Raw genomic sequence first — 10394 nt, forward strand, 5'->3', positions numbered from 1 at the left:
TGTTAGTGCTGCAGTGGCTTTTTCACGTGATTTGATTAATGGCTGAGAAATCGCACCGGGGTCCGTGTCAGGGGTGCTCTGATCTTAATTTATCCCCCTCTGTCTCCCGCTGGCTGCTGGACGCCTCTCCTAATGAGGCTACCTGCTCGTCTGGATTCTGGAGGGTCACGCACATTCCGTTAATCAGAGAGGATGGCGGAGGGGCCGGGGGCCCTGGAAGGAACTGGGCCTCAGGGATGGGGGCACCCACAGAGTCCGGGCCCTCCCTCTCAGAGCTGTGCTGAGTACCCCGCCTGATCGATCGTACAGCAGGCTCCCCAGCCATGTGTCCCTTTCCTCTGTCGTGACACCTCAACACCCGTGACAGGTACGCAGGTGTCCTCAACCGACATTCCTGTAAAGCTTTAAGGGGCCCTTCTCCACGCTTTGCACCCTGTACAGGATGAGAGGCCTTCTGTAACTATACATTCCTGAGAGACAACCAAGCTCCCAACTTGGTACAGACTAGTAGGGGTTTTGCATCTGATGAAATAATTTGTAATTTAATTAAGATGAACAGCATAACTTGGGCACTGCCTACTTTTACACCTGATGGGAAGTTACCAGCAGAGGTGGGCAGGAAGGACGGGGCACACAGGCCGGGGGTGAGTGGCCCTGGGGAGGGGTCGAGGGTCTGGTCTACCGGAGTGTCCAAGATAACCCTCTGTTCTGTGATGGCCCCAAAGCAGGGAATGCTTCCCAGTTAAAAAAAAATCAACAGCAGAGGCATTTTTTATTCCACGGTGAATTTAACTACGGACCAAAAGGAGTGAAAGAAAAGAGCTTATTCTTCTCACTTTTTAAAAGAGTCTCATTGACTCATCCACATTTTATGCAACCCGGCAATAATCTGGTTAGCTTGTATCTTTCTTAATATACTTGGTCCTGATGGTCAAGCCTAAATATCTCAATGAAAACGTCTTAGCTCGCTTCATCTATTTTTACCTTAATTGACAAAGTACCCACATATTTGAAGAAACAGAACTTGCTACTGGCAGCCATTCAAACATTCTTTGGGGAGAAACAAGGTCCCACCGGTCAGGAGGCAAGAAGCCAGAAATAGTTTTGCCAACAATGTAATTTCACAAAGAGGATTTCACTTTGAATCTGAAAAGCCTGGGAGGTTGAAATGCAACCAGAATGCTACTCGATTAAGTACAGACACTAGACTCCTTTGTCAAGGAGCTAATCTTAGTGACAAGTTTCCAGTGGGAGCTTTCTTCCTCCACAGCTTATTTCTGTAATGATAAATATTCAGTAACCAAAGTGATTACTGACATGGAACCGAAAGGCACAGGCAAAACTGTAAGAAAAGGGAGGCTCGGAGTATGAACTTCATGTAAATGGTGAGCACAGTTTCCAGTCACCCACACTGTTTGGTTTTTCCCTTTTCTGTTCTTTCCCGTGCGAGCAAATCTGGCTAAGAGGGGACATAAGGGCATGGCTTACACGTGAAACAATCCTTCCCTTGAAAGAATCTTCAAAAAACCTGATTTCAATGTCCGTTTCTTTTTTAAAATGTATGTTTTTGATTAGTATAGTTGATTTACAATGTTGTGTACCAGAGTGATTCGGTTTTATATACATATTCTTTTCCACTATGGTTGATTACAGGATGTTGAATATAGCTCCCTGTGCCACACAGCAGGACCTTGTTGTTTACTGTCGGTTTCTTATTTTAGTGCATTTAGCACTAAACAAGAGGGTGAACGGTCAGCAGACTATTCCGTGTCAATCTAGAGCTGACATGGCACAACAGTGGCCTGCAAATAATCCCCTCGTCTCCAGGCAGGCTGCGTGGCGCAATGTCAGAGACCCGTAAGTCCAGGCCTGAATCGGGAGGGACGGGTGCTCTGATCAACTAGAGCCGTGTCTGCCGAGGGCGTAGAACAGGAGAACGTATGCCAGATGTATGCCATACGAGACATGCAGGCGTGAGGCCTATTTCCACAAATGAGGCTGTTCTAATATGCCTTTGCTACAGCTACAAATTACAGAAAAGCTGGGGCTCTCTAGCTACAGGTAGAAAATCACAGGTTCTGTTTCTGACAACTGGGCTTATCCAACTGTAGCTTATTTAACTGACTGCCAGGAAAAAGAACATTTTTCAACATAAAGTACCTTGGTTTAGCCTTTTGTAGCCTACTGATGAACGACGCAAGGTAATGGTCTAGAATCTGAGTAATGAACAAAGAAAAGCTCTGGATTTATTCTTTAAGATACAAGTACTGTTGTCTGGTCCGCAACAATTTTCTTACTTTTGAGAGAATCTAAGTCAATTTACTATAGTAAATTAACGGTGCATTTTTCATCTAAGTAGCTGTCATTTTTCTTTTCTTTCCTGTTTTTTTAAACCTTAGGAGTCTTACCGTATGTCCCATTTTGTTTATGCTTATATGCACGCAGTGATTAAATAACAGTAACTAACAACTTCATCAAATTTAGGCTGAAGCTTCAGAACCGAAAAAGTTCTCATCATAAACATGTATGCTTATTGCGCTCTGTTTAAGAAACCAAGGGCAGCGTAAACTTCCATTTTTTCAGAAAATACACTTATGTGGAATATTTCATCCCCATGGCAGTGCCTGACAAATGAGCTGTTAATTGTGCGCGTGTCACGACCACACACATCCACTTGCAACAGTTACCACCAGCGGGAAAGAGCTGAGATCCCGAGGGGAGGAAAGGCCTGTGGGGACGCATGCAGGACGCTGACACGCAGAGACCCTCCAATCACCAGTTTATAATGTTGCCTTTGACACCTGTTTCCACGTAAGACAACATCATCCACTCAACGAATGCTGGAGAACACACCAACGGGCAACCTCTGATATTTTGATAAGAGAACTACTTTAAATCCTAGAACTTTTAAAGACACTCCACTCTTCCCTTCCCTGGCTTCACTGTCCGCCCCACAGCTAGCTTTGCTAGTCGGGTTTGTTCACTTGACCATATTGGGGGCATGGGACCTCTCTCTGTCATTCGGTCCCTCTATACTTCACATTATTTTATATCATAGGGGAAGTGACAGATGATGGTCTCAGTGCCTAACACTGATGACAGGTGTCGTGTAGGAGTTCTGATGGGCCGGAGATCACATCTCACCCTTCCCCCCTAAACATAACAACTGCCCACGTGACGACAAGCCAGAACTGGGACTCGGCCAGTTTTCAAACCTGTCACAGGAGAGGGCAGTGAGGGGCGTGGGCTGTGGTGGGAATCGCACTTGGCACTTGACTCACCTTCTCTCTCCCAAGCCTATGAAGGAGTTCTCAATGTTTAGACACTGGTTTTTGGAGTAGAGCTGCATTACCTATCTATTCACTTACTAATTAATTTTTAACAATGCTGCATAGCATTTCTCTGTTGGAAGCTTTTTTATTCTTTTAAATGACTGGCAGGAAGCAAATCCTCAGGAATGAGATTGCTGGTCAAAGGGGGGGTATATTTTCTGGCTCTAGTTACGGACTGTCGTATTGCTGGAACGCAAAGATGGATCATTTCATAATCTTTATAATGATACCAGCTGTGAGCATCTTCATAGCTTTCCAGAGCTGCTGCATCGTTTTTCATACTCAAGAGATGTGAGCTGGTACCTCATTACTGTTTACATTTACATGTGTGGTTGAACACTTTTCAAGGCCTTATCTACTGTATGATCCATCTTTTGGACTGTGTGACACATGACTTGACCGTTTGCTTATCGGGTGTTTGGCATTTTTGGGGGGTCATGTTCCTTCATTCACTGGAGATACCCCGGTTTTATCCATCACATTTATTACAAATCTTTCCCATGTTCCTCTACTTCCCCTTTTATTTTAATGTTCTCGTCCAGGTTCATAAAAGATCTAAATATTTAAATACTTTTATCTGGTCGTATGACATTGTGTATGTTCTCTCATTACTCCATAATTATGGCACTGGCATGCTTCCAAAACATTAATCTTTCTGTCTTTACTTTTTCTAGAATTGACTTTTCTAATTCCTAAATCCAAATGGAGTACATAAATTCCACTCCCATTTAACTCTTAAATATACACAGATTTCAGCCTAGGCTCTTTCTTTTCCCTTCAGAAGGACTCATTTCTATCTTCTGAATCGTTATTATGCTGCTTTATTGCTATTGATTTATAATAAACTTTTTTGTTGACCCTTGTTCATCTGTTTTCCAAATGAATGCAAATATCCTTTAGATATTTGAACTGAAATGATACGAAGTCTGTGAATTAACTCAGAAGGGCTCTCCTCTTTCCCATGTGCTTTCTATCCATTCCTATCCTTTCACATATTACGACTTTTCAGGTATCAAAGTGTCCAGTGCTTTTCTCTCATTATAATTCTAATGATGGCTAACTCCCAAGGAATTTATAATTTGATCTTGCTGATGTACCTAAGGTGTTCTTTATGACTGCTAAGTGGAAGGCTGTCTGCAAAGGTGGCTGTGTGCGCATGCCACCCCTCATACCAGGAGGAAGAGCCTACTTCCATCCTGGGATTTGGGCTGGCCTTGGGGCTTTCTCTGCCCAATAGAATGTGGTGAATATAATGTTCTGGGTCTTGAAACACCGCGTATCTTCTGCTTATGGTCTCCTGATTCCTTAAGCCACGTGTGAAGAAGTTATTACCCGCTGGAGACAAGGGTCCAGCTAGACCCCAGCTGTTCCAGGTACAGGCACATGAGTGGAGTCGCTTAAGGCTCCAGACCCAGCTGAGTTCCAGCTGAATATACCCACATGTGTGACCTCAGCTGAAACCGTAGGACGCAGAGGAATCACTCAGCTGAGTCTCGCCAAACCATGGAATCATCAGACATAACAAACCACTGCTGTCTTCAGCCGTAAATTTTGGGGTGGTTTGTTATACAGAAATAGATAACTGAAAAAATTAACAATGCTTTGAAATGAGGCTTATAAAACTATGAAATATATTTTAAAATATCTTACCTACTCTATTTTATAATCTCTAATAATTTCTTTTTGATTTTTAAAATATTTCCTAGACATAGAATCATATCTAGAAATATTTCTTTACTTCCAAAATTTATTCCCTTTTTCTTTTCATTGCTTGTTTAAATGTCAAGGATTCCAATACAAAATCAGAGGACACAGTCTCAAAGGATACCCTTGTTTAGTTTCTATACTTAAGGGATCTACTTAAAACATTAAAAACATTATTTTTCCATTAAGTATTATGTAACTATTTGGTATAGTACTATGTAACTATACTCAATATCTTGTAATAATCTATAAGGGAAAGGAATCTGAAAAAGAATCTATCTATCTATCTATCTCTATACACGTGTAACTGAATCACTTTGCTGTATACCTAAAACTAACACAACATTCTAAATCAACTATACTTCAATAAAATAAATTTTTTAAAAAAGTGCTAAGGGAATGGATCACACCCAGTCACCACCATACCAACTTGTGTCACAGCGGGGCTGACACCGATACAAAAGAATCTGATTAGCCAAAGGTCTGGAGTTGCAAATTCCTGAATTTTCCTGAGCTGACTAATGTCTCAAGGTGGCATGCTACCCTACGGAGTAGCACAGAAAACAACTGAAATGTTTAAACACAACCTCAACTCTTTCCACATTTTCTATAAAATGTTGATTGGAAAGTTCAGAAAGGTCAGGTAACCAAAGTCCTCTCCCCCTGCAAACAGAATCCCACATTCTTTCGGTTGAACTTAGGTACCCCTGCCCCTGAGGCACTGGCTAGCTGGGATGTCTGTGCTTTTTCCTCCTTTGTCTGACGATGCCAACTCCCAGCCAGCCTCTAACTCCAGCTCAGAAATACCCTGAAGAACAGAACTGCAGAACTGGAGGGTAGGGCTGGGAGAAGCCTTCCAGGTTCTCTGGAAAGGAATTCATTTCATAGACAAGCAGGCTGAAACCCAACACAAGCACGTACCTTAGAGGACTGGTGTCCAACACTGAGTGTCGGCACAAGGTGTGTAGCTAAGTGACTTGTCCAAAGGCCAGCAGCCCAGCCGTAGGACCGCGATCACAATCACAGCCCCCCCGGATGGAAAATTCAGTCACTGCTGTCTGCACCATTTTGCTTTCTCGCCCTCCCACCTGCAGCCCAGCTCCCTGAAAAACTCCACTTCACAGCAGCGATTTTATTCGGAAGGGGTGGAAGGGAGCCAGGCAAAGACACAAATGAGGGTGGAGACAAAGTGATATGTGCTGTTTTAAATCAGAAAAATGGACACAAAATGCAGAAGAACCTCAGAGATTACAAATTATGCTGTGAGCTGAGACAGCCCAAGGGTGCACAGGGCCCTGTGCATTTGGACCTACTGGCTCCTTTGTACGAGCTCTCTCCTCATTCGGTTATCTTGATCTGCACTTGCTCAATAGAGATAAGACAAATTGAAGAAGCAGGCTTCCCTTGAGAAACTCATCATCTAATAGGAAGAGACAGAGAGGTGAATAGTGCAGAATTCAGTGTGGTGAGCACTACGATAATATCTATGCAGTGGGGGAACGGAGAAGACGGAATGGAAGTTCTTACGCTCTCCTCGGGCAGTAAGACAACAGTGTGCATGGAACAGGCCAGAGACAATGCGGCTCCGTCTTGCCTGGGCCGCTCTGGACAGAGGGGAGACTGTGTTCGTGCCCTCTGGGGCTCGGTCACGTCGGGCCAGTGTTCGGAGGGCTGTTATAATGCACCCTAACCATCTTCTGGTTGAGAGGAATGAAGGCTGCGTTACCAAGCAGACGGGGGCATTCTCGAGTTTCCACACGGGACGAGTGTTGTAAAGCAGCAAACCCCAAACCGTTGTACTCTGTCTAGTAAGGGAGCAGAAACAGCCCGTGCCCGTTGCAGGAGTTTCTTCCCAACACTTTCCCCGCCCCCCATCTACCAGAGCTAAACGTCCCTGTACTGAATTAAGGTGTCCCTGAATTAGCTTGAGAGGAGCTTTCGACTCACCCCTCCCCCAGACTCCCCCCCAAATGGTGCTTAGGACCAGAGGCACTGATCCCAACTGATGAGAGAAACTGCCTAGCGGAGCAGCTCGTTAGACAGGAAGTCAGGGCAGCTGACCTCCACAGCCTGCAGCAGCCTGACTGCAAAGTGCACCTGCCCCTCCTGGGAAAGGAATCTGAATCCCTTTCCTGAAGCCTGCACGTCACAGGTGACGGGAACCGATGACCAGAGCAGGTGAGTCAAAGGAGAGGAAGAGAAAAGGGCCACTCAGGTGGCCGTGGCCATCCCTGGGGGGCGGCAGTGAAGACGCAGACACACAGGGGAGCCTCCGACAGGTCACCCAGGTGCAGAGGCTGTGGTCATGGAGAGAATGTAGCAGCAAATGGCAGAAAGTCTGAATCCGGGTCGCCGGGGTCCCTGGACCCACGCGTAAGGTGCAGAGGGTGCCTGGGAGGCAAGCATCTCTCTTGTCCGTGGCCCCCTTTACCTGCAGCCTGGAGAAAAGGTGCAGCTTCCCCTCCTAAATTCACAGAAACTTTCTCCAGAGATGGTGGAGGGCAGTGTGAAAGCCAGAGGGCCCCAGAGATCAGCTAGCCCAGCACCATCCTGACCACATGGTTAGAGGAGGAAGCCGGGGCCCGTGCCGGTGACCCGCTGGGTCAAGGAGGCCACACCAGAGTCTGCAGGGACCCCAAGCCACCAGACGCCTAGGCCTGTGCTTGTCTGGGTGGCTTGGACCTCTGAAGGGCCTTCTCCTCCTGTCTCACCTCGTCACACTGGGAGGAAAGACAGAGTCTGTGTCCTAGATCCCCACCTCTACATTCCAGGTAAGAAAACACAGGTGTCAGAGGACAAGTGACACCTGCCAGGTCACAGCTGGCGCCTGACCTGGAAGCAGGTTTGGGGCCCTTTGCCCGGTGCTACTTCCCTGCGTGCCTGGTTCTCCCTAAGGAAAGGCCCTCAGTCTCAGCCCAAGCCATCCCCTGGTTTTCCTCTTGGAAGATGCTCAGAGCATCCAGACATTAACCCAGACGATCCCTGTGTTGCTGCCCCGGCCCCAGAGGCTGTGAGTCATTACCTTCAAACGCCCGGGCAGCATCCACGAGGTGGGACCAATCTAACCCCGTGGCCGTGTCCGGGAGGGGCATCAGGCAGGGATCTGCGCACTTGGACTTATCTGATAAGGACCCATCGGAGAACCAGAACTCATCTAGACAGAAACAAAACCAGAGTGTCAGTCAGATCACACAGCATGGGTACCGGCCAGGCCCTCAGAGGGGCCCAGGGAGCTTTTTGTAAAAGATCTCCTGTCCCAGTAAAGAAACAGACATCCCACCGCAGTCACCCAAGAGACACAGCGCTCGAGAGGAGGGGCTTTGTGAAAGAGCCGCGACCTCCAGGCTCACTGAGAGGTCGCCAGCCGGCAGGGGCCGGGTGCAAGATCTGGACTGAGCCTTCACACGAATCAGAAAAGCAGAGGTGAGCTTCTCCCGGGTGGGCTTCTCCCGAGGGCACCACCCCAGTCTGACCACCCTCAGGATCGAACCTGTTTCCCTTGGGTGACTTCCCCCTGTGGGAAGAGTGTTGAAGCCTCTACTGTAAAAACGGTTGGGTGCAATCTCTTTTGTACATTTCGCTATGTACAAAAATGGTGGTTGGATTACTCTTTTGACTTAATGAGGCAGCTCGATCACTGGCTAAACCAAAACCCTCTCCCTAACTGGCACCGAATGCTTGCTAGTCTTCCTTTCTCTGTGCAAACAGACCTTTTACATTTCTTCTCTTTAAACTCTCATCACAGGACTTGAAGCGTTTTCGTCACTAGCCATACTGGTTGTTAGGAACTCATTACGCATCTGTGGACAAATTTCCCAAAGGCTGAACCTTCTCTAAGGTGCCTCTCCTGGCCCTGCCCAGAATGCGGTATGCAGCTGCTCGCAGACACATCTGACTAATTAGACCAATCAAAATAATGACCACCTGGCCGTCTGAGCCCGCAATTAAGGAGGGGATGTAATTAACCAAGTGCACCTGTAATTTTAGCGCCCACATCCTTTGGGGAAACTGTGAAATGCTTGCACCTGGACCAGGACAGAGGACGCCTGTGATCTGGCCTTGAAGGACCCTAACGCTCTGTTTCCCAGCACCTTCCACATGCAGCTCTTAGCCTACCTCTAACAGCGGCTAGAGCTAACAATGAAGCCACTCTGTTTTTAACATTAACCTGCTTAAAGATGGAACCGTCGCCCCCTCCATCTTGAAGGGAAACCAGTAACGGGTATTTTATCAACGCCGTTCCCGCCACCCTCCCTCTCCAAATGCTCCAGCGTGTTCTATGTGTGATGTCCTCTGTCCTTGTCTGCTTCTCTCCTGATGGACCCCTCTGAACCCAGGGAGGCACCGAAGGGCAGAGGCTGGGCTGACCCCGCCCAGGTCCCGTCTTCACCCAGAATTTAAGGTTCAACCACCCCCACCCTGCCCCAGAGAGAAAGGTCAGGAAGCCCAGGGACCCTCAATCACTTCCTGTCTCTCAAATACATCAGCTGCTTTGCTTAAAGCAGGTTTTCTGCACCAACTGAAAAGAAACTATTTGACTAGGTGGGAATTACTTTTGCCACTGATTTCCCTGCGGCTGAGTTGGTCAGGAATAGGGGTGTGCGTGTCGCAGCTCTGGGAAGGGTGCCCCGGGCCAGCTGGAAGCCGGTGTGCATGGGGCACGTCCCTCACCCCCTGCCTCTCCTTCCCTCACTGGAGAGGAAAGCATCGTGGAGTGAAAAATTGTTCAGCTGAATAAACATTTTTACCGAAAGTACAGTCTCTTGGTCATGTATCGCTAAGAAATGTCAACCTGAGGATTTTCTTTGCCTTTATAAAGAAATAACCCTTCACCGGAGCTTCTGGTATCGCCTAAAATCAAACCTGGTACACATTCTGTGCGCTGTCCGCTTTCTCCCCAGCACCAGCAGACGACGCCCTGACTGGCTCTAACAGGAGTCAAGGCAGACAGCAAAATAATAGAGGGCAAGAGGGGAAGAGGCAGCGAGAGAGGAGGGCTGGGCTACAGCCCCTTGTCCCTTCCTCCTGTCCCTCCTGCGTTCGTGAGCTCAAAGAGCATCTTCCCCAAACACCCAACGGGGGACTGACAAAGGAGCCCTGACCATCTTGGGTTAAAGATCGGAGCTCTCGGGCTTCTCTGGTGGCGCAGGGGTTGAGAGTCCGCCTGCTGATGCAGGGAACACGGGTTCGTGCCCCGGTCCGGAAGGATCCCACATGCCGTGGAGCAGCTAGGCCCGTGAGCCGTGGCCGCTGAGCCTGTGCGTCCGGAGCCTGTGCTCCGCAACGGGAGAGGCCACAACAGTGAGAGGCCTGTGTACCGCAAAAAAAAAAAAAAAAAAAAAAGGGGACCCCCCCTCC

At 47.7% G+C, this 10394-nt stretch overlaps 1 protein-coding gene across 4 annotated transcripts in view; it reads right to left on the bottom strand.

The window, feature by feature from the left end:
- The window catches only part of SIPA1L2 (signal induced proliferation associated 1 like 2), a 109260-nt gene that overhangs the window by 7523 nt on the left and 91343 nt on the right, over positions 1–10394 (bottom strand). For 3 of the 4 annotated variants that reach the window (XM_024738165.1, XM_024738164.1, XM_024738162.1), the window contains one exon: positions 8059–8190. The exons of the other annotated variant lie outside the window; for it this stretch is intronic. In XM_024738165.1, coding sequence (XP_024593933.1) covers positions 8059–8190 — 132 coding nt within the window. The remainder of the gene's footprint in view (positions 1–8058; positions 8191–10394) is intronic. 4 annotated transcript variants of the gene reach the window in all.

This window comes from Neophocaena asiaeorientalis, unplaced genomic scaffold (genome assembly GCF_003031525.2).
Source record: "Neophocaena asiaeorientalis asiaeorientalis breed wild unplaced genomic scaffold, Neophocaena_asiaeorientalis_V1.1 scaffold436, whole genome shotgun sequence".
Taxonomy (NCBI): Eukaryota; Metazoa; Chordata; class Mammalia; order Artiodactyla; family Phocoenidae; genus Neophocaena; species Neophocaena asiaeorientalis.